We start from the raw sequence: 25613 nt of genomic DNA, 5'->3' as shown, positions 1-25613 counted from the left end.
CATCTGGGGACCCAAGTTTCAGAACCCCTGGCCTAACCTATTCCACAGGATGGTTGCAAGGAAAAGACTGGACACACCACCAAGTTCATGAAGGAAGGGTGGGAGGCAAATGTTATCATCCTCATCATGATAGTATTATTATTGTTATTCTTTGCTGACAGATACTGAATATTGCTTTTACTGGTATTCTTACAAAACAATGCTAAGAACCAAACATTTCACACACATGAATCCTAGTACTGACTGCTATGTGTCCTTGCATCCAGAAATTGCAGATAACAATTTCTGCAATGGACACAAGGAACTTTTATCTGTTCTAAAGGTTTGGAAGACATCCAAAACATTTCATTGTCTAGATCTGAGTTCTAACATTGCTGCCCGACATGGGGGATTCAAAGTGGTATTTAACTAAAGATTAAGGGGGTGCCACCATGAACATTGGTAAATGCTAGCCACCATTGCAAAACCCATGGCTCCTGTCCAAGAGAGGGCGTTCCCAGGACTGAGGAAAATAGAAAGATGACTCAAGCACATTACCCAGGAAACAATAACTGATTGCTTCTTTAATTTGACCATTGTGATATAGGGAAATTCTGCAAGTACTCTAGCAATACAAGATAAATGACTATTGTTTCCAGCAGGGAGGTTTTATGAAAATCAAGTTACATAAAACCTAGGATCCAAAAGTATGTGTTTAAAGATAGAATTGTGGCCTTGAATGTCTAACCAGTCCAGATGGTTCTGAATTATGTCCCTCTAAACAGCCAATAATATTGGGCCAAGGGCATTTTTATAAATATCACAGTTATTAGCCTACTTTCTAGTAGGCTTATAAGATCACCCGGCATTTCGTGTGTCCGTGTTTGTTCCTCCCTCCCTCCACCATCACCTTCGCAATGAACCAAATAGGGTACAGTTGTAGGGACAACTCAACAGCGTAGTTTGTGATGATGTCATCCACGCCCATTCAAGATGGCAGATGCATAAACATTCGAGGCGCAAGTGGGCTAACTTGTGAACCGCCTAACTGATTTTAACCAAATTTGCTACAGCTGTAGGGGCACATGGGGAAACCGCAATGGCATAGTTTGTGATGATGTCATCTAACCCAATCCAAGATGGCGGACACATGAATGTTTGAGGTGCTAGTGGGCTAACTTGTGGACTGTCTAACCCATTTGAACCAAATTAGGTACAGCTGTAGTGAGTGAAACACAGGGACACCTCAATGGCATAGTTTATGATGATGTCATCCACCCTGATTCAAGATGGCGGACATGTAAACATTTGAGGTGCAAGTAGGCTAACTGGTGAACCGCTTGACCGATTTGCACCAAATTTGCTACAGCTGTAGGGACACATAGGGATTATTAAATGGTGTAGCATGTGATGATGTCATCTACCCTGATCCAAGATGGCAGACACATGAACAATTGAGGTGCAAGTGCACTAACTTGCGGTCTAACCGATTTGAATCAAATGAGGTGCAGTTGTAGTGAGTGACACACAGGGACACTTTAACGGCATAGTTTGTGATGATGTCATCCACCCCATTTCAAGATGGCGGATGCGTAAACTTGAGGTACAAGAGATCTGACTTGTGGACCTCGATTTGAACCAAATTTAGTCCAGTTGTAGAGATACTGAAAGGAAAGTAGGCAGATTAGTTCTGACTTGAACAACTTGTTCTAGTAGAGTTTTAGCAGCTAGGGAGGGCCATGTATGGGACTAGTTTTGTACCTGGGTCTTGCATCACTGGTGTGGCTGGACTAAACAAGGGGCAATAAAAATTAATTTTCCACCCATACTGAACAGGAAACAATAAAATGAGCTCAACTAGCAAGGAGTAAGCTTTTAATTAACACTGGAAAGGACCTTTGCTTAATGGGACTTACTTATGTGTAAACATTATAGAAGGATTCTGGCCATCAGTACGGGCCCTGATGAATAATATAGTGCTGTGTTAAGTAATGTGTGGAAACTTCAGTTTAAAACAACTTAAGCAAAGCAATACCTCTGCAATACTCCAAGGCCCTAGTGTGAAAGCATCCACAGTTCAGCCTCCTGTTAAGTGGGAAGATACTAACCTTGACACTAATCCTACTACCATTACTATTTATATACCACTTTTCAACAAAAGAAATTCTCAAAGGTGTACGAGGAGGAGAAGGATTCCCTCTCCTCAAAGAACCATAAGGTAAAACATCAGCAATAGCCTTTGGAGATATGCTGTGTTGAAGCTGGATAGAACCAGCTTGATATAGAGATAATTACTACTTTGAAAGATGTATCTTTGCCCAGATAGCAGGAGTAATAAATACACCCCTGATCAACAAATACATTCAAAACCATAAATGAACCGTAAGGAAAGAGGCACACTGCAAAAAGGTACTGACAGAGGAAATAGCTCCATACAACTCACATAAGTTAGTTAATACGTATGCACTATTGAAAGTGGCAGCCATCACTTCCTAGTCACTAGCCAATATGAATAAGGAGAGAGCTGGGATTCTTTTCTATCCCAAAATAACTATTCACAAACAAAAGCATAGGATGTGAACAATTCAGATAGGCGAGGACAGAGCACAATCAAACAGCCATTTCTCAATGCCGTTCTTTATAATGAATGATGGGCTTGATCCCACATCTCATTCCCCTTCCTTCTCAGTGAGTGACAGCTGTCACTCACTACAGATCCCTTCAGCACCAGTCCAAAAGGCTGCAAAATCAGCAGGCAGCTTTCTCAAAGAGCTGAGCTCAGTTGCTAACTGGTAGTTACAAGCCTTCTTCAGAACTGAGCTGGATATCACGCTCTGTGGAAACTCTGGCTGGCAGCGCAGAGAAGAGCCAAACTCTACATACTAAGGTATTAGAGGAAGTATTTAAAAACTTATTTTGAAAGGGTAAAAACACTTTTTAAAAACAAAAGGTAGAGCTGAATGATCTGAAACAAAAAGTAGAGCTGAAAGACCTCCTATATTTATCAAATAAGCAAGTGGAAGCTTCTTAAACGACTGAAACAACCAAAAACGCAACAAAATACACATTCTGATTAATGCTATCACATGGTCAGGTTGTGATGTGCCAGCAGTATTCACTGAGAAATAAAACTGAATTGAACTAGCGACAGGGATATAAAACCATATATCTGCTTATTTGTCAGATTTGATTCATTTATTACATTTATATCTTGGCCTTCCTCCAGGAAGAGTTCAAGGAGGAAGCTACATGGATCTACGCCATGTTATTCCTACAATAACCCAGTGAGGGAGGTTAGACAGGGAGATGGTGGCTGATATCCTAAATGATGGTGCCAGCACTTCTAATGAAGCTCTGGGGCTCCACAGGTGCTGCTGCGGGGATTATCTTTGCCAATCTCCCCTGCCCCAGAAGTGCTCCCTGCAACTCAGAAGCAGGTCTCTGAAAGCCATACAGCTCTCAGGGACCCACTTCTGGGTTGCGAGGAGCACTTCCAGGAGCAGTGAAAGTTGGCAAAAAAATTCCTCCCAGTGCGAATGCAGCGCAGAGGCACTCGTGCCTCTCACGTAACACTGTTAATTCATTAGTCAGGATGTCAGCTGGTGACTACCCCAAGGCCACCCAGCTGCTCAGTCATGAAAATCTGGGCCAAACTACATGTAATGTGAGAGATCCAAGATTGGATTTCCTGCCATTTTCTTTCTTTTTAAAAAATGAAATGCAGCTATAAGAACATAAGGACAGCTCTGCTGGATCAGGCTCAAGGCCCATCTAGTCCAGCATCCTGTTTCACACAGTGGCCCACCAGATGCCTCTGGGAATCCCCAAAGAAACTGATAAGAGCATGCCCTCTCTCTTGCTGTTCCTCCCCTGTGACGGTTATTTAGAAGCATCTTGCCTCTGAGGTTGGAGTGGCCTATGGCCATCAGACTAGTGGCCATTGATAGACCTCTCCTCCATGGATTTGTCTAAGCCCCTTTTAAAGCCATCCAGTCTGATGGCCATCATCACATCGCGTGGCAGAGAATTCCATAGGTTAGTTATGTGCTGTGTGAAAAAGTGCTGATTTTTCTGGGTCATACGCTTCCTGGCAATCTGTTTCATGGGATGACCCCTGATTCTAGTGTTGTGGGAGAGAGATAAAAATGTCTCTCTCTCCACACCATGCATAAACTAAGGCAAGTTGCCCGTTTGATTGGAGAAGTGGCACTCAAGGAGGAGAATGTAAGCCTTTCCTACAGTGTCAATTTCACAATAAAAATCATGCCCCTCCTTCCAGGAAGCTGTTTATTCCAAGGAGATAAACATTACAAGGACCTGTAACAGCAGCCAAGAGGCAGGGCAGTTCTTTTTGGGAAGCCAGTAAAGGGCAGAGGCATAGCTATAACTGAGAGCCTGGGGTGGGGGGTGAGGAGACAAGTATATTTGGGCCTCGGGGGGGGGGCATCACCTGGGTGACAAATCATTCTTCACTGCTGATGTTGTATGGATATGTGAGGTTGTATGGACTGAAATAGGTATGCATGTTTACAAATGTTTCTGAGCCAAAGGAATGCATGCACACAAATATGTGCATGACAGTGATATTGCTTGCATACGAGCTAGATAAAAGTCATACTGACTATCCCCTTCTAGTTCTCACACAGCAAACACATGGGGGGAAGGTGGTGGTGAGTGCAGGGGTCCATCTTCACTTCTTGTTCCGGGCCCACTCCAACCTCATTTTGCTCCGGGTGGGGAGAGAGGCTTAACATGCCTCCCGGTAGCACTGCTCCAATCAAATTGGCAACTACATTTTGTTTTTTAAAAAGAAAGAAACAATCAGAAGATCCAATCATACTTGGTACTGTGTAGTGGGCCTTTAACTTGGGTCTCTTTGGCCTAGGTCTGACACTGTCCACTGCAACCCGCTGGTTTCAACCGCTCTGCAATGCTTTCAGTCAATTATCTTTTCTTTTTAAGGATCTGCAGAGATTGTCGCACTATCATCCCCATATACCTGAATGCACACATTTATAACAAATATTTTTCCATTTGAAAAGGCAGCCAAAGAGCATCCTTAGATCACCACCACAGCCCTATGGATGCATTGTCCCCATTCATGCTAGTTAGGCATTCTCATCTCATTCTAATTAAACTGAGAGCTGAAAGCAGGAATGGAAATACAGTTCAACAAGTAATACTGTGTCTGGCAAGAAAGCAAAATTATAGCTAAAGAGCATTTTCAATCACGTTTAAAAAACATTATCCCTGCTCTCGTATTTGCTTGGCTGTTTTATTGCTGGACTCCCCTTGGAGCAAAAAGAGAAGGGGTGGGGGAAACATTCTTGCTTGGCAGTAGTTACGAATTCTTGGAGAATGCCCCAAGACAGCATGGTTCTGAACAAAATGAGAGAGATCATTTATCACTATTCAGTAATCCTGAGAGCAATCAAACGTAGCCTTCTCGACAGCCCTGCCTATATGAGTTTTCAGAGTAGAGCATGCCTACCTTTCCCTGTGGGAACCTTAGGACAACAAGTAAGATCTATCCATTTTCAGCCTAAAATAAGAACTAGCGACCATCAGAGTTCTCTCTGATTTTTTCCATCTATGTGAAGAATGAGTGTTGTTCTCGGCAGCAGTATTAAGGCACTGTGTGCTCACATGCACTGAGAGTGGGGCCTTCCTGGTTCAACCTGAGTGGGATCCAAAATTAACTGAGTGAACCTCAAAATATTTGTGGGTGCGCGCATATAAACACATGCCTTAGAGGGAACACTGTCTGCCATACACATTTTAAATTTAAGTTTCAGTTCTCTGTCAAGCTAAGAAATGAAACATCTTATGCAAGGAAATTCAGGTGAAGTAATTAGAGCTGAAAGGAAGAATCCCTGGTTTCTAGAGGCATAATAAACACTGGCAACAGGGGCAGGAAGAGGTCTGATCCCTTTTCAAACAATAGAAGCAAAGGAAGCTGCCATATACTGAGTCAGACCACTGGTCTATCTAGCTCAGTATTGTCTACACAGACTGGCAGCAGCTTCTCCAAGGCTGCAGGCAGGAATCTCTCTCAGCCCTATCTTGGAGATGCCAGAGAGGAAACATGGAACTTTCTGCATGCAAGTAGGCATACGCTCATCCAACAGTGGACACATCCCCTAAGGGGAATATCTTACAGTCCTCACATGTAGCCTCCCATTCAAATGCAAACCAGGGTAGACCCTACTTAGCAAAGAGGACAAAATTCATGCTTGCTACCACAAGACCAGCTCTCCTCCAATGCGAAAGAAAGCATCCCCACCCAACTATTCTGTCAATGCTCTGGTGCAAGTCTAGAGTAGAGTCGTAGACACAATCGCTCCTAAGCATCCTCTCTGATCTGCTACAAAATTAGCCCTGTGGTATTCGGAAGAACCACGAGAGCGGAAGAGGCAGGGTAAATGACAAGAACACAAGTTGAGGAAGACTCAGCATGAATCCAACAAACCACAACACAGAGCACATTTGAAGATTTATGCTCTGGCAGTACAGGTGGTAAAGACGTGGTTGTTTTCTGCCCGCATTGCTTCCGCAAATTCACATACAGCACAGTTGTCTAAGGTTGTGAGAGGGCTAATATGTGAATTTGAATTTGTGAATTTGCTAGTATGTTATGAGGGGGTCAGTATGTGAATTTGAACCTGGAACCATCAGTCACTCACTGTGTTGTCTTCAATTACTTTTTTGTGGATAAAATCTCTCATATTTGGGACGAACTGGATTGCACAATTACTGCAGAGTCTACTGTGGAAGTATCCAGCAACATCTCTTATAGGACTGGATTGGATCACTTTCAGTTTGTGACTCCTGAGAATGTGGACAAATTGCATCAGACTGTACATCCTACAACCTGTTCTCTTGACCCTTGCCCAACTTGGCTTATTTCATCTGGTAATTATATTATGAGAGAGGGTCTGGAAACTATTATAAATGCTTCTCCGAGGGAGGGCAGCTTGCCTCCTTTTCTTAAGGAGGCTGTTATTAGACCTTATTTGAAGAAACCTGCATTGGATCCCTCAGAGTTAGCTAACTGCAGACCCATTTCCAATCTTCCATGGTTGGGCAGCTGGTTCTTTTGGATCACTCGTCAGCTTTCAATACCATTGACCATGGTATCCTTGTGGGTTGCCTGAGGGAAGGTGGGATTAGGTCACACTGCTCTACAATGGTTCTATTCCTACCTCTCTGGTAGATTCCAGATGGTGTTGCTTGGAGACTACTGCACTGCAAAAGTGAGAACTAAAGTATGGAGTTCCACAAGGCTCTAATACGGTCTTCAATGTTCTTTAACATCTACATCAACCTCCTGAGACCATCAGGAGGTTTGGTGCAGGGTGTTATTAATATGCTGATTACACCCACATATATTTCTCCTCATCAACTTCATCAGGAAATGGCATAACTTCCCTAAATGTCTGCCTAGAGGTGATAATGAGCTGGATGAGGGATAGCAAACCGAAGTTGAACTGAAATAAGACAGAGGGTTGACTGGGGGGTCAGGACCCATGAAATGGTTTAGATCTGCCTGTTCTGGATGGGGTTATGCTCCCTTTGAAAGAACAGATACGTAGCTTGGGAATGCTCCTGGATCCAAAACTCTGGTTTCTCAGGTTGAGGCAGTGGCCAGGTGTGCTTTTTAACAGCTTCGGCTGATATGTAAGCTATGCCCATTTCTGGAGGTAAATGGCCTTAAAACAGTGGTGCATATGCTGGTATCCTTTAGTCTTCACTACTGTAATAAACTCTACATAGGGCTGCCTTTGTACGTAGTCCAGGAACTACAATTAGTACAGAATGCGGCAGCAAGACTGGTCACTGGGACAACCTAAAGGAATTGATTTTAAAATAACTGCACTGGCTGCTGATATGTTTTCAAATGAAATACAAAGTGCTGGTTATTACTAACCCTGCTAACTTGGCAAAGAGGCACCTTTCAACATGGTGATTCTCTTTTATTTAGCGGGGGAGAGTAACTGGCCCTATCCACCCACAGTATAGTACCGCCAGTGACTGCTGCTGGTGTCTATCTTATTATTCTTTTTAGATTGTGAGCCCTTTGGGGACAGGGCCCCATCTTATTTATTTATTATTTCTCTGTGTAAACCACCCTGAGCCATTTTTGGAAGGGCGGTATAGAAATCAAATGAATGAATGAATGAATAACCTATAAAGCCCTCAATGGCTTGGGTCCAGGGTACTTAAGAGTGTACCTTCTCTGTTATGAACCCTGTTGCCCATTGAGATCATCTGGAGAGATCCAGTTATAATTGTCACCGGCTCATTGTGAGCCATCTCTGTGGCTGCCCCGGGGCTTTGGAATATGCTTCCTGTCAAAATAAGAGCATTTTCGTGCTCTTCCTGTCAAAATAAGAGCATTTTCATCTCTGATTGCATTTAGGAAGACCCTCAAGACATACCTGTTCTCTCAAGCTTTTAACTGAAATTAATTTTAAATTGTTAAATTGTTTTTATCCTATGAAGTTAACTTTTTATTCTGTGAAATTGTTTAGTAATTTTCACTCCATTTTATATTTGTTGGTTTAAATTGTATACTAGTGGGCCCGGGCACAGAGCATCTGTGCCTCTAGTGCGGCCGGGCCCACCGCCGCCTGCGCGGCGGCCGGGCCCAAGGGTGCAGCCGCCGCCGGGCCCGGCCAGGCCCGCTGCCTCGCCTCCGCGGCCGGGCCCGCCTGGCTCCCCGGCCATGGCTGCCGCCGTTCTCCTGGGTGCGCCAGGACCAATCAGGCGCCCCCGCAGCCCAGCCAATCAGCTGGGCTGCCGGGACGCATTTCTCCTGGGCACACCCAGGAGAAATATATATATAGATACTGCCTGATACATATATCAGGCAGTAAATAAATATGATAAATAATAATAATAATAAATATCTAGTTTAAACTTTATTCTGTAGCACCCATGTGCTCTGGATGGATGTCCCCAATTATACAGCCAATCTACAATCAGCTATCCCAGTGCTCAAAAGTCCCAAATTGAGTGGCATTAAGACAGCATATACATCTAAATAAAGTAAGTTGTTCTTGTAAGAACTAATCTGCCTACCTTCCTTTTACTATCCCTACAACTCAACTAAATTTGATCCAGATCGGTTTGGCAGTTCACAAGTTAGGCCACTTGTACCTTAAACATTCATGTGTCCACCATCTTGAATTGGGGTGGATGACATCATTACAAACTATGCATTTGAGGTGTCCCTAATTGACCCTACAACTGTACCAAATTTAATCCAAACTGGTTTCTACTTGCACTTCAAACGTTCACATGTCTGACATCTTGAATAAGGGTGGATGACATCATTGCAAACTTCACCCCTGAACCATCCCTATGTATCACGCACTACAACTGTACCAAATTTGGTCCAAATTGATTTGACAAAGTTAGCCCTCTTTTATGCCTCAAATGTTCATGTTTCTGCCCATCTTGGATCAGGGTGGATGGCATCATTATAAACTACATGACTGAGGTGTCCCTATGTGTCACTCACTACAACTGTAGCAAATTTGATTCAAATTGGTTGGGCAATCACAAGTTAGTCCTCTTTTGTGTCTCAAACATTCGTGATTCCGCCATCTTGGATCGAGGTGGATGACATAATCACAAACTACCACATGAGGTGTCCCTATGTGTCCCTACAGCTGTACCTGATTTGGTATATATTGGTCCAGATATTGTGAAATTGATAGGGACACACACACACACACTGCTGGGTGATCTCATAAGCCTACTGGAAAGTAGGCTTTAAAAAAATGATCCAAGCAGGAGAGCCTTTTTCTCAAAAGACAGGGTGAAATGGCAAATCTCATTTCAGATGGCTGTAAAGATGAGCATCAGCCAGACACTGGGAGTTGGTCTGGATGGAGAATACGGAAGGGTAGAGTTTGTCTGGAGGGTTTCAGATTGATGGTCTGGAGGCAGGCAGTCAAGCTGGAAGTGACAGGCAGTTTGGGAGCTCAGTATATGGTGAGTGACCAACTGCTCAGGTTGAAGAGGCTGACCCAAGTCAGCAACTTTATAGGGCCAGCTGGAACCCTACTGGTGTCTAGTGTCACCTGACCACTGCTGAGCAGGCAGTTGCAATACTATTTCCCAGTCATCTGTGATGGTACTTGAAGCACAACAGAAAGCAAATGAGTCACTCCATATTCAGGCTGACTGTCATCGTGGTACAGAGTAAAATGCCAAGCTCCTTGGTTCAAGACCCTGTCACCTTACAGGGCAAGTGTTTTTATGTTGAATGCAGGAACAGAGTGATTCTGTCAAGTATTTTCTTTCCAAAATAAGTGTCTGAAAGTCTTATGAATATAAATCAAGCCTAGGCAACATTGAGCTTCATGTGTAGAGCCCTTTAAAAGATATCTATTTACTGAATATTTAAAGAACTGCATAGTCAGTTTTTCATTTACAATAGTCAGTTTCTATTTAAGAACAATAGATCCAACTTGGACTGACTTGAACTTTGGACAAAACTACGAAGCACCAGCAACTGCGTAAGAACACAAACCCAGGCAGTTTACCTGGTTTTTACAAATAAATAAGACAATTCAGTTTTATAGTTATGGGATGCCACATTGACCATATAAACTTTGGGTTGGTCATGCCCCTGAACATCAGATGCTGGGGGCGGGGCAGGGGGTGTCGTTGCCCTGTTTCTCCCACTTGCGGGCTTCCCAGATACACCTGGTTGGCCACTGCATGAAGCAAAGTGCTGGACTAGATGGGATTTGGCCTGATGCAGCAGGGCTTTTCTTGTGCTCTTATGAGAGCAGAATAACTGCATTACCAACAATTGTAGGATCGTTCGCTCAGAGCAAGTTCTGCCCTTATGACTTATGCCACCAAACCATTTGAGAATCACAGTCAACATATCTCCCATTTCATTGTGGCCCCCGCGTGGACAAAAATATGTAACCCTCCAAACTTCAATCTTTCAGATTTATTGGAGTGCTTGGTGAACAGAAGGGCCATGAATATTATCAAAGAAATAACGTGTGAATGGCATTGTACAGAATCACCGCATGCAGCAAATTAAACATTTCTGCTCAGAATTGTCTGGCTGCCAGATTTCACAGAAGTTCTCAAGTGATAGGTCGAAAAGATTATGAATATTTACTTGAAGGAATAAAAGAGGGGCTTTTTAAAAAGAGAAATGAGAGTCACATTGAAAAAGAATTAAATGTGTGAAATTACCTAGGCATATACAGGACGCGCTCTGCCACCACAAATCCCACCCTGAAGAAGAGGTTGCTAGCTGGTATGAAGGGAAAAACCAGGAACAACAGGCCAACTAGAACTTCTCTGTGTTCCAGTTTCTGCAATGAAACAATAATTAAGAGACAAATGAATGCAAAGAATGCCAAATTCAGGCAAGATAATCTAACATAACATCATCCATACATGTTCCTATATCTGATCCATGTGAATGAATGCTCATTGTTTTCATGGTACTTCAGTCATGTACTTAGGACCAAAAAATACGATTTGCCTATAGTGTGATTGACACCTGCCTATTTATTTTTCTATATGTAAATAGCAGCTGCTGGGGGTTGGGGGTGGGGAATGCAGCAATCCAGATCAGGAATGCAGCACAGCATGCAGGGAAGGGGGCTTTAACTCTTTTGACCCTATCATATTCCTGATCAGGTTTCACATCCAATCTTGCATTCGGAAAGCCATATTTATGGCCATGTCCAAAAGACTGTAAAAAAGACTACACAGCCCTCATTTACCAATCTTGGGGTGGGGTGGGGGGAGTGGCTAGGAGCCCTTAAAATTAAAAAAAAAAAGTTTGTCTTGCAGGGGTCCCTCTGCCATTTAGGAATCTATTACCCTCTTGCTCTTCTTGTTTTGGCACCCAGCATGTCTGCACACACAGGATGCCAACTTTATTAATAAGGGAAAATATGTTTTTTTAACTATCACTGCTTTTAAGAAGATGAGTTCGTTACAAGAGCCTTCTTCATAGATAGATAGATAGATAGATAGATAGATAGATAGATAGATAGATAGGATGCTGTACCCTGCCCACAGGCTAACACACTCAGAGGCTTTATCAAAAGGCCGGGGCACCCCAGGGTTCCAATCACGACCAGAAGCTGTTCATGGTTATTCTGCAGACAAATACTGCAGTCGTGGACGACAGCTTCTGAGCGCATCGCATGGGGCCAAAGCTTCAGAGAGTGCTTTTGGTATGCAAGTACAGCATACCTACTTTTTAATAATATTTGACAAGGGCAACGGTTGTTCCTGAAAGACCAAATTAAACTAATCAGATGTTATTCATATTAAAAACTATTTACTGTGTTTGGTTAAAATATTGTGCAATTTCATTATTTTCTACCACTACAGTGGAAATAAATACATTCAAGGAATTGGAATGATAATATGATTCGGCTTCACAGCTTTCCTTCCGAAAAGAATTCTCCAGCACCGAAAGAAGAAACAATGGTGATTAAATAAGTGGCAGCGCTACTGAACAAATAAACTAAGCCTGTGACTGAAGTTCTAAGCAACCTTAATGGCTTGTAAAATGAAACAGAATCAGATTTACCACAAACAAGCAACATTTGTCACAAGCAGATCCACACTGGCAGCTTATCACCAGACTATTGGGAAGGGGCCGTAGCTCAGCTCATGCATGCAGAAGGTCCCGGATTCCATTCCCAGCATCTCCCAAGTAGGGCTGGAAAAGATTCCCTGTCTAAAACTTTAAGGAGTCACTGCCACTTGGCACAGACAATACTGAGTTAGACAGATCAGTGGCCTGACTCAGTATAAGGCAGCTCCATATTACTGAATGTCCTGTTTACCATTGCAGCGTTCCTACCCGAGTCGTGGTAGTTTGATTATAAATTACTATGGAATATCCAGCAGCAGTTTCCTATGGAATGCATCTTATTTGCTATGTAAACTGCTTTAAAATCCACCCCCCTTAAAAAGCAGAATATAATCTATATAATTAATTATCTTAGCCGGTGCGTGTCCAGGATTTGGCGGCGGAACTCTCACAACACGCTGCGAGAGTTCTGGCAGAGTGAGGCGGAGAGGGGGAAGAAAGTACCGGTGGTGGCCAGCTGGCTGGCTGGCGGGTGAAAGAGGAGGGGAGAGAAAAGTGGCGGCAGGGAGAGAAAAGCGGCGGCGGGCAGTGGGCGGGGGAGGAGGAGAGAAAGGCGGTGGTGACCAGCCGGCAGGCAAAAGAAAAGCAGCAGCGGCAGGCGGGAGGGTGGAGTTGGGGGAGAGAAAAGCAGCGGGGGCAGGAGGACGGGGGGGGGGGGGAAGCTGCGGCAGGCGGACAGGAGGGAGAAAAAACCAGCAGCAGCGGGGCCCTTCAGTGCCACCCGCCATGGCTCTGTGTGGGGGGAGGAATGGGAGGGGAGGGGAGCTGGAGAGAAGGGGAAGAGAGGAGAGACGGGGCAGGAGGAAGAGGGAGGGGGAAACAGCCAGCCCCAAAGCGCTGCCCAGATGCTCTGTGCGAGGTCGGCTAGTAAGATATAAAGGAGGAAGAAATAAAACAAGTGGTCCAGGGCACTCGGATGCTTTCTATTTGCAAATTTTATTGTCTGGTATTAATGATGCAATTTCTTTAAAATGTTGCAAAATATTGTTTTGCTGTCTGCAAGCTATGGCCCAAGTTAACTGGATTACTGTTATTTTAAGCCTCCTTAAAGTTTTAGATGATTTGTTTTATTTGTCTGTTTATTTATTTGTTTATTTAACATTGATAGTCTGCTCTTCCTCCAAGGAGTCCAGAGCGGTGTACTACATACTTAATACATATAGTAGTACATATGTAGTACATGTATATGTACTACATGTATATGTAGTAATACATATGTAGTACATATGTACTACATACTACATACTTTCTCCTCACAACAACCCTGTGAAGTAGGTTAGGCTGAGATAGAAGTGACTGGTCCAGAGTCACCCAGCAAGTACCATGGCTGAACGGGGATTTGAACTCAGGTCTCCCTGGGCCTAGTCCAGTACTCTAACCACTACACCATGTTGACATCTATTGCTGCCAATATTGCCTGGTCATTGACTGTATTTTATCTAAACTAAACTAAACTAAACTAAACTAAACTAAACTAAACTAAACTAAACTAAACTAAACTAAACTAAACAAGGGGAGTGGTAGTCTTTCCAGAGTTGGTTGAGTAAGCATTAAAGAGCTGCTGCTTTTGTTTGTTCTCAACATGAATTCAATGCAAAGATCAACAGCAATAATGTAATTAACTGTAAGTAACTGAAGTGCACAGCAAACATTACCAAAAGGAGGTACTTAGCGGCTGACATTAATATGGGTATGAACTAGCTAATACCTGAAAAGAAAGGGGCACAATAGGGATGTGCATGAAGCATTTTGTGCGCATCTGGGGACCGGGGAGAGCGGGCACTTTAAAAGGAGGAAGGTGGGTCTTACCTGCCCCTACATTGCTCTTCCTCTGCCCCCCGCTACCCCACCACAGCACTGTTGGTAGAACTGGTAGTAAATGCCGCACCACACGGCTGCTTCCCTGTTCCCAGCAGCACATGCGCGACACCGACACACAAATGTCATCTGTGCAGACGCCATCTTGAGTGGTCAGCAACACCATGCTGACCACTCAAGATGGCATCCGTGCATGCACAGACACCATTTGTGTGCTGCTACTGAGCACTGCTGGGAACAGGAAAGGAGCTGCATAGTGATCACTAGCAGTAGTACCAACAGCACCACGGTGGGGTGGCAGAGAAGCAATGAAGGAGAGGCAAGACCTGCCTTCCTCATTTTAGAGTCCCTGCTTGCTCCCCACCAAAACGATTCGGCTGAGGAAGCATGAAGCGTTTCAGCATCTGGAATTAGAGGCACCAAAACGCTTCATGCACATCACTAGCGCACCACACACTTGCAAAATGGAAGGGAAAGACACCATCTTGTTGTGCAAAAATGAGCACAGGGGGTGCGCGTGTGTGCATGTGTGTACACACATGTGTGCCTGCCATATACATCCCCACAGAGCTCTGTCCTCTTACATCAACAAAATTCCACCCATGCTGAAGGACTGCATCGTTGATGGTGGAACTAAAGTTAGCTCTGTCATTACATTCCCATGCCTGAATCTCCCTGAGCCTCAGTGGACCCAAATGCCAGTTCTTCTTGCAACAGCCAGAAAGCTCTTTATTTCTCATGAAAAACAGTGAGATACTTTCTCACTCTAAGACATTAGGTTTCCTTATAATGTAAAGTGTGCTGTTAAGTCGGTGTCGACTCCTGGAGACCACGGAGCCATGTGGTTTTCTTGGGTAGAACACTGCCCCAAACCTGTGTCTCTGGGCGGGTTATAATCAAAATCATGTAAACATTAAAATCATTAAAAACCCAACATTAAAAGTATTAAAAACTATAAACCTAATCAAAAGCCTGGGTGAACAAATGTCTTCAGTGCCTTTTAAAAAGGTGCCAGAGTTGGGGAGGCTCTTATCTCAACAGGGAGCGCATTTCAAAGCCCAGGGGCAGCAACGGAGAAGGCCCGTCTCCGAATAGCCACCGGATGAGCCAGTGGCAACCGCAGATGAACCTCTTCAGATGATCTCAGTTTTTACATTTATATCCTGCTCTTCCTCCAAGGAGCCCAGAGCAGTATGCATGGTTATGTTTGTCTTCACAACAACGCTGTGAGGTAAGTTAGGATGAGAGATAGGCGACTGGAGATAAGTCACCCAGGCACTTTCTGGATTACACGTTATAACTGTTTTGCTATGTATGCACTAGGTGTGAGTCTGTACTAACTGTGTTTTGACACCGTCGTGTGTGCAATGACAGCAAGATGCACACTGGAAGCCTTATTCCGGGTTTTATTTTTACATTTTAATTTTACAGTGTTGCACATGCGTTCCCTCCGAGAGTCCCGTTTGCTGCAGCAAACGGGACTCTCAGAGAAAGACAATTACTTCCTTCAGAAGAGCCCGTGCAGCGGTCAGAGGCAGAGGCAGAGGCACCACTCGAGCTTGGTGGCGGTAAACAGAGGGAGATGGTTCCCTCTTTAAGAAGAGGCTGAGCAGCACTATCGGAAAATGGAGGGAGACAATTCCCTCCTTAAGAAGCACCCAAGCAGCGGGCAGCGGCAGAGGTGAGGAGTATATGCAAAACACAGAAGTATGTAAAACATACTTATAAGTCCTCCCAAGTCCCAATCATACCCTGCTCTATCCCAGAGGGATAGCTATACATGGCAGAAGAATCCACAGACCATCAAAGTCAAACAATTAAAAAAGAGGCTTCAAAAGGGTTTTTTTTTTTTTTGGCCAACAATAAGGCATTCTTAGTTATGTGTTTTACACGTGTGACCTTTTTTGGGGCGGGGGGGGGGCTATTAGTTGCCTGCGCTTGCCTTGTTTTTATTAAACTTTGTAATAAAATAGAGTATAATTGTAAAAAACACTTCTTTTTCCTTCCATATTTATGGTGCATATTTATAGTGTAGAAGTGAATAACTAGTTTCAGTGTTAATAAGCTGCAGAAGGGGAGAGGTGGGGGCGAGGGAGGAATAAAAAAATCTGTGCAGCGCATGATTGGGTTGTGTTTGTGCTTGTGCACACATTATTGGGGTGTGTGTGTGTGTGCATGCACGTGCATGTGAAAGAGAGAGAGAGAGTTATGTGCGTACGATACCTTGAAACTGCCACCCAGAACAAAATTGTTTCCACTCGCTGATGATAAAAATTAGAGGGAACACTGGTCCAACTCTGAATGCACATGCACACACACTGCCTTGATACTGCCACCCAGAATAAAACTCATTCTGCACACAGATGAAACAAATTAGAGAGAACACTGATTACGACTCACTTCCTAGCACTGCAAAAGCTGCCACAGCAGCACCCTTAGCAGCAAGCATAGTCATAAGCTCAACCACAGCAACTTCAGCCACATTTTGACTGAGCACAGCTTACAATGCAGATTGCAGAGCAGACCAGAGCAGTGAGTGAGGCACACGTTAGTCTCAAGGCCAGATATGGAGCTCATCACAGCAATCACCAAGAAATATCACACACACAGAGCTGCCACTGTCCATTTTTCACCACAACACTATCTCACAAATGCAACACAACACAACTCAAGGAGGGAAGGTACCCAAGTTCTGCCTTTGTCAATCTGAGATCCAGCAAAACCAGACAGTTATAGCAGCAATAGCACAGCATATCTGCTGAGAAAAGAAAACCACAGAATCAAACCTTCCTGGAGTCCTTCCTCCTCTCCTCCTGATATATCCTCTTCAAAAGAGGTGTACTATAAGGGCTCTCTCTGCCTTCCAGGCCCTTTGAATATATTTTGAAATTCCCTCCTTTTGTGTCCTCCCTCCTCCCAGCCAATGGGAGCACAGTTGCCTATGAGAACACTTGATTTGTATGATAACAAGCCAACCAAGAAGCAAGGAGATTGCAAGCCAATCAGAAGCAAGTGCCAGAAAACCAATCAGAAAGGGGAAAACAGGTGTCCAAAAAATGGTGCTTGAAACGTCAAAACATTTCAGTCAAAATGGGATGGTTTTGTTCTGAGCTCGAAACAGGCCCTTTATTCAGAGAGCATTTTGTTTCACGCTTGAAACACTCGAAATAGCCCATTTAGAGTTGAAACATTTTGACACTGAAACTTTTTGCACATCCTTATTATCTGGTTTCTCACCCACACATTCACACACACACACACACTCCCACACATTCAAACATGGTCAGTGTTTTGTTCTACCCTTAGCATAGAAGAGATGAAAAGTCAGGGAATAAGACTACCATAATATGCTACAGAATTGAGACACTGAGAAAAGAAATCAAACTGGCTTACCTAGAATTGGACTAGAACATTTAGTTATTCTCTTAAGCACAATCAGTTGCTTAATGATCGCAGCTAATTGCTTAATGATCACAGCTAGAGACTACCTTAACACTAATCTCAAATACTGTACTTTCCGGCAGAAAGCTTACTTGAGGTCTTTAAAACCTACTGAAACTGGTCATTTGTTCAGCAATTCCCAACAAACAAGCACTTCTTGCAACATTTGGGCTTTCTTTGGAGAACTCCACTCCACCCACAGCAACAAACATTCATATCTGATGTCCAGTAAAACTAAGTAAATGTGACAAGGAAACACTAAGAGGCCAGAAACATGAAATGGCACGACGTTCTTTTTATGGCCGCTTTTTAGTCTATAGCTCACTGGAGAATTTTATAACACTCCAGGTCTAAGAAATATTGCCTCCTCAGTTACAATAACCCCCACCACCACCGCCCAGCCCGCCACACACACACACACACACACACACACACACACACACACACACACACAGCACACGTAAGCACACACATACACAACAGACGCCCAACTTTGCTGCAGCATTAGCAAAGCTTCTAAATATAAAATGTATTTATTTATTTATATAAAACATTTATATACCGCCCAAAACGCAAGTCTCTAGGCAGTTTACAAAAATCCTACACAATCATACTGCGATCCCATATATCCTACAAACTTAAACCCGTTTCAGCTGGTTGAACAGTCATGCCAGTGCTCTTATCACATCTGAATCTGCCCACATGCAGAGGGGTATCCCCTGGTGTATATTCCAGAACCACCTGAGGTTCATTGTTTGAGAACACAGGATAGGACTTGCATGGTGGTGGCATCTGGTTTAGAACTTCCCACCCAGGAGACCCAACTTTTCTGCCTTTAGATGTGAGGTCAAAATGCTGCTGTTCAGATGTGCATTTGGCCTGGGTGGGCCATGACTGAATTGGCAGTTATGCATCTCCTGAAGACAATTTGATATTTCTGCTACTCGGTTTTTCTTTCTTGGTTTCTTGGTCCAGTAATACATGGATTACTGGGTATTTTTAAACATGGTTGCTAGTTGACTTGATGACCACTTTAGGGACAGAAATCCAGATAGAGATGCTGGCTTACAAGATGTGCGGAGTTATGGAGCCATAGTGCTGCAACCTGGGGTAGCCTTCCAAGGCAGCTCCAACGCTGTTCTGAAGCAGCAAATGCAGAAGCCTCAGCTCCACAGTTTTCCTTATTCATGGCAACGGAGGAAACAGCTGCCTTCTGCAGCAGTCACAGGGCACAGCATGATGGTTCCACAACTCTGTGCATCATGTAAACCACTTTTAAGGAAAAAAGTGGTATATATGATGCACCTGAAAAATGATGCTCCTGAAAAATCAATGGAATTGTAGCTGTAAAAAGGACACTGAAAATTCTTTGTAAGACCCAATTCAAAAACAAGGCTTTGGGGAAACAGGAACTTATTTACACAACAAAGCACATGCCCAATATCCCATTTAAACATAACTCAGACTCTTAGCTACTATGCATCCACCACTGTGGCATCTGCACAGGTTATGTATCACTGGTATGTTAACACTGTACAGGTGAAACTCGAAAAATTAGAATATCGTGCAAAAGTCCATTAATTTCAGTAATGCAAATTAAAAGGTGAAACTGATATATGAGATAGACGCATTACATGCAAAGCGAGATAAGTCAAGCCTTAATTTGTTATAATTGTGATGATCATGGCGTACAGCTCATGAGAACCCCAAATCCACAATCCCAGAAAATTAGAATATTACATGGAACCAATAAAACAAGGATTGTAAATGGAACAATATCGGACCTCTGAAAAGTATAAGCATGCATATGTATTCAGTACTTGGTTTGGGCCCCTTTTGCAGCAATTACTGCCTCAATGCGGCGTGGCATGGATGCTATCAGCCTGTGGCACTGCTGAGGTGTTATGGAAGACCAGGATGCTTCAATAGCGGCCTTCAGCTCTTCTGCATCGTTTGGTCTCATGTCTCTCATCCTTCTCTTGGCAATGCCCCACAGATTCTCTATGGGGTTCAGGTCAGGCGAGTTTGCTGGCCAATCAAGCACAGTAATCCCATGGTCATTGAACCAGGTTTTGGTACTTTTGGCAGTGTGGGCAGGTGCCAAGTCCTGCTGGAAAATGAAGTCAGCATCCCCATACAGCTCGTCTGCGGAAGGAAGCATGAAGTGCTCCAAGATCTCCTGATAGACGACTGCGTTGACCCTGGACTTAATGAAGCACAGTGGACCAATACCAGCAGATGACATGGCTCCCCAAATCAACACAGACTGTGGAAACTTCACACTGGACTTCAAGCATCTTGCATTGTGTGCCTCTCCATTCTTCCTCCAGACTCTGGGTCCTTGGTTTCCAAATGAGATGCAAAAGTTGCTCTCATCAGAAAAGAGGACTTTGGACCACTGAGCAACAGACCAGTTCTTTTTTTCTTGAGCCCAGGTAAGACGCTTCTGACGTTTGTTGTTCAGGAGCGGCTTGACAAGAGGAATACGACATTTGAAGCCCATGTCCAGGATCCGTCTGTGTGTGGTGGCTCTTGATGCACTAACTCCAGCCTCAGTCCACTCCTTGTGAAAGTCCCCAACACTTTTGAATGGCCCTTTCCTGACAATCCTCTCCAGGCTGCGGTCATCCCTGCTGCTTGTGCACCTTTTTCTTCCACACTTTTCCCTTCCACATAACTTTCTATTGATGTGCTTTGATACAGCACTTTGGGAACATCCAACTTCTTTTGCAATTAGCTTTTGAGGCTTTCCCTCCTTATGGAGGGTGTCAATGATGGTTTTCTGCACAACTGTCAAGTCAGCAGTCTTTCCCATGATTGTGATTCCTAATGAACCAGACTGAGAGACCATTTAAAGGCTCAGGAACCCTTTGCAGGTGTTATGGATTGATTAGCTGATTGGAGTGGGACACCTAGAGCCTAGACTGTTGAACCTTTTCACAATATTCTAATTTTCTGGGATTGTGGATTTGGGGTTCTCATGAGCTGTACGCCATGATCATCACAATTATAACAAATTAAGGCTTGACTTATCTCGCTTTGCATGTAATGCGTCTATCTTATATATCAGTTTCACCTTTTAATTTGCATTACTGAAATTAATGAACTTTTGCACGATATTCTAATTTTTCGAGTTTCACCTGTATATACAGGCAGAGCAACCCAATTTAAATGAGACACAGGGCATATAAAACACCTCAAGAGTACGTTCTTTTTGCTTGGCAGACATCATATCGAGAGGGGGCCATGGTCATCCTTAGCCCAGTCACTGAACTACGGTTTCCAGAGTTCCATAAGAACATTAGAACAGCCCTTCTGGATCAGGCTCAAGGCCTATCTAGTCCAGCACCTTATTTCACACAGTGACCCACCAGATGCCTCTGGGGAGCCCACAGGCAAGAGGTATGTGCATGCCCTCTCTCCTGCTGTTGCTCCCCTGCAACTGGCATTGAGAGGTATCGTGCCTCTGAGGCTGGAGGTGGCCCTCAGCCACCAGACTAGTAGCCATTGATAGAACTGCCCTCCATGAATCTGTCTAAGTCCCTTTTAAAGTCATCCAAGCTGGTGGCCATCACCATGTCCCATGGCAAAGAATTCCAAAGATTAATTATGCACTGTGTGAAAAAGTACTTCCTCTTGTTGGTCCTAAATTTCCCAACCTTCAGTTTCATGGGGTGACCCCTGGTTCTAGTGTTGTGAGAGAGGCAGAAAAATTTCTCTCTGTCCACCTTCTCCACTCCATGCATGATTTTATACACCTTGATCATGTTTCCCCTTAGTTGCCTCTTTTCCAAGGTAAAGAGCCGCAGATGCTGCAGCTTAGCCTCATAAGGAAGATGCTATAGGCCCCTGATCATCTTGGTTGCCCTCTTCTGCACCTTTCCCAGTTCTACAATATCCTTCTTAAGACAGGGTAACCAAAGCTATATGTAGAACTCCAGATATGGCCGCACCATACATTTGTATAAGGGCATTATAATATTACAATTTTTATTTTCAGTACCCTTCCTAATGATTCCTAGCATGGAATTAGCCTTTTTCAGAGCTGCCACGCACTGAGTCGACACTTTCAACGAGCTGTCCACCACCACCCCAAGATCTCTCTCCTGGTCAGTCACTGACAGCTCAGATCCCATCAGTGTATATATGAAGCGGGGGGGCGGTTTTGCCCCAATGTGCATCACTTTACACTTGCTTACATTGAACTGCATTTGCCATTTTGAAGCCCACTCAAGTAGTTTGGAGAGATCTTTTTGGAGCTCCTCACAATCTGTTGTGGATTCCACTACCCGAAAGAGTTTAGTGTCATCGGCAAATTTGGCCACTTCGCTGCTTACTCCAACTTCTAGATCATTTATGAACAAGTTAAAGAGCATTGGTCCCAGTACCAATCCCGGGGGGACTCCACTTCTTTCTTCCCTCCATTGTGAAAACTCTCCATTTATACCTACCCTCTGTTTCCTGTCCTTCAACCAGTTACGGATCCAGACATTAACCTGTCCCCTTATCCCATGACTGCTAGGTTTACTCAAGAGTCTTTGATGGGAAACTTTGTCAAAAGATTTTTGGAAGTCCAAGTATAGTATGTCATCCAGATCCCCTTTATCCACATGCTTGTTGACACTCTCAAAGAACTCCAAAAGGTTAGTGAGGCAAGACTTGCCCTTGCAGAAGCCATGCTGGTTGTCCTTCAGCAAGGCCTTTTCTTCTATATGTTTAACAATTTTTTCCTTAAGTATGCTTTCCATTCATGGAGGCCATTAAGGCAATTTAATATGATGTAAACATATTCTTAGGTGCATTTCTTAGATAAGAATCCATTTTTGCCCACAGTTATCCAAAACAAGTAGGGGCAATTCATAAAACTGCTTCTCTTTGTGTTTGCTTCAGTATGTTCAGGTGTTGTATACTAGTGAGAATGAAGGTTTGCACTATAAGGGTTTTTTTTGTTGGATTTCCCCCTATTATTTTGTTGTGAGCTGCCAGACACTTTAAGATGGGGGTGGGGGATTAATTGCTTAAAATAAATCCTGCTCAAGTCTCTAGCTCTAAACTCACTTACACACTAACATCTCTCCAGCAACTGTTCTCAGAATTTCTGAGTTGGAGAAAATGCATTTCAGGTCTAGATACAAGTACAGCCACATGCTATGCCATCCAGGCCCTTATATTTTGACTTACACCAGCTAAATGAGCAAAGAGACACCCTTTAAAGTGATGATTCTCTTATATTTAGCAGGGGGAGAGCAACTGGCCCTATCAGCCCCAGCACAGCATCCCTCTAGTGGCTGTTGTTGGTATCTGCCTTATGTTTCTTTTTAGATCATGAACCCTTTGGGGAAAGGGGACTATTTTATTTATGTAATATTTATTTTTCTACGTAAACCGCTTTGTGAACTTTACATTTTGAGTTCTAGTACTATTACAAGAGGAGAAACATTTCTACCTTTCCCCACACATCATTTCCAGGTATATTTGAACTCCATTGTGACATATATATTTTTGAGCCATTTTGACTTTAGTTTTGGCCATATTCTCTAACATGGAGAAGCATTTTAGGTGATTTTATTCCCTCTTATGACGACACAGCAAAAATTTCTGCTGCATGCAACCAACCACTCAGGATGTTGTCTCTCTTACTCCAGAACAGTGAGTTGTTTTTCAATCTTCAGCCAAGAGGCACAAGTCAAACAATAAGGTGAGGTCATTTGCAGCTAAGCCCTAGCAACAAGAGGCGGGGGAAACTATCATTGCCAGTGTGTGTACAGGAGCATACACAGAAAGCTACATAACTCCACAATAAACACAGCTACACAGTCAGCTACGTAGAAAGCTAAGGGAGAGAGCTAACACAGGAGATCTGAAAATGGCACCTTTTCTTCCTGGGAGTTGCTGGAGTGCTTTTTACTCGGGAGGTTTATTTTTTGACTCTTCTGGAACTGACTGAACTCTGCTTTGAAGCAATCCTGCCAGCTCTGCAGTGCTTTTCAATGATCTGCAGTGTAACTACTGCAGCCTTTTCTGAAGTAACTGCCTGTTGGCAAGATTTTAAGTTGTGCTTTCTGTATGTTTTGCCAATTAAAAGATAATATAGGAAGAAAAGCCCTCCTTTCATTATTTGTCAGAATAATCCTGCTCTCTTTCAGCATAGGCAGCCAGATGTAACACTGTGGTAGGACACATATTTTGCATGTATAAAATTCTCAGTTTTCCTACTGCATCTTAGTTTTAAAAGATTTCAGCATGCAGGCCAGGGCATATGTCTTTGACTCTGGTTAGCAATCGTCAGTCATGGTTGACCATACTGAGACAGAGGAGTCTTCCGTCTTACTCAGAACAAAGTAGCTTGCTTTCTTATTTCAATCTAGTACGCAAACACACCGCAGAAGTGAAATGTTAACACTTGGGAAAACGTTCCTTCAGTGGTCTTTCATCAGCTTTCACTCCACTTCAAGGCACACATGCAACTGTGTACTTATAAATCAGAGCTTAATCTTTTTTCTTGGGGTTTTTTTGTTCATACCAGCTCTGTGAAAAATTGGTTTGATTTTATCCACCCTTAATCCCTACGGGCTCCAACTACTTCAAGATTTTTTCAGAACAAAATGCAGAAGATGACATAATAGCTGTATTCAGTTAGGAACCTGAAGAGACAAATTAGATCTCTTCTAGTTTTTTTTTAAAGTATTTGTCCTTTATAGCTTCTTTTGATTTAGAAACACCAAATTGTTTCAGTATGTGAAGGCAAAAGAATGGAATAAGATGTTCGCTTAAGTCGTACCTATGCAAGGCTGAGGAAGAATTCTGGATAAGCATATAGAATTTATTTTCAAACACAACAAAGGATGCACAATATTAAAAATGTGTCCTCCAATTAAGTTCCCAGTTCCCTCAGATGATGGTTGAGACTCTGCTCTACGTATCTTTAATTTGTAATGTAAATATTCCGTCAGAACACGCAACAGGGCCTTTTCTGTTGTGGCACCTGGCCTATAAAGTGGTCTGAAATAGCCTTCCTTGAAGAACCCCTTCACTCATTCACACCCATTCACATCCACCCCACACACATATGCACACACTGCTCAAACATGTCATTCGTGTACTATTCTCATACAAGCTGCATTCATATGCACAGTTGATTTCTCCATGGTGGCAGTCTCTTTTTTTTACCCACACTGCGCCTTGGGTAAAAGGCAGCATGGGTATCCTGGGGCAGCATGGATATCCAAGATGATGCCCAGCAGGAGGCTGCAGCACATTGCAGCTCCTGCTACATGGGTGATAGCAAAATACAAACAAAAGGAATTACTTTATTTTAAACAGAAAATAAACTATCCCTACTACACTACAACAACAGCAAATATTTATCTTTACAACAATCTTTACAACAAGAGTTTCTAAAGCACATAAAGAAATAACAAACAAATGGATCCCTGTCCCCAAAGGGTTCACTTAAAAGAAACATGCCAGCAACAGTCACTGGAGGAATACTGTGCTGGGGGTGGATAGGGCCAGTTGCCCTCCCCCTGCTAAATAAAGCGAATCATCACTTTTAAAAGGTGCCTTTTTGCCCAGTTAGCAGGGGATGCCCTCCCAAGCGCCACCTCCCTGCCTGGAGAGTAGAGAGATTTAAAGGAGTCGCCCTCTGACCTGGAATCTAGCACTCTCATTTGTTCCATCAAATCTCTCCTGGCCTGTTGCTTGCGCTTTTATGCAGGCTTGG

General features: G+C 43.5%; 1 protein-coding gene across 3 annotated transcripts in view; it reads right to left on the bottom strand.

Annotated features, from left to right (window-relative positions):
* The window catches only part of TMTC1 (transmembrane O-mannosyltransferase targeting cadherins 1), a 232675-nt gene that overhangs the window by 97494 nt on the left and 109568 nt on the right, over positions 1–25613 (bottom strand). For all 3 annotated transcript variants that reach the window (XM_053252491.1, XM_053252492.1, XM_053252493.1), the window contains one exon: positions 11206–11327. In XM_053252491.1, coding sequence (XP_053108466.1) covers positions 11206–11327 — 122 coding nt within the window. The remainder of the gene's footprint in view (positions 1–11205; positions 11328–25613) is intronic.

The sequence above is a fragment of the Hemicordylus capensis genome, chromosome 5, assembly GCF_027244095.1.
Source record: "Hemicordylus capensis ecotype Gifberg chromosome 5, rHemCap1.1.pri, whole genome shotgun sequence".
Classification (NCBI taxonomy): Eukaryota; Metazoa; Chordata; class Lepidosauria; order Squamata; family Cordylidae; genus Hemicordylus; species Hemicordylus capensis.
Note: the sequence above shows the minus strand (reverse complement) of the source record. Positions and strands in the feature narration are given on the sequence as shown.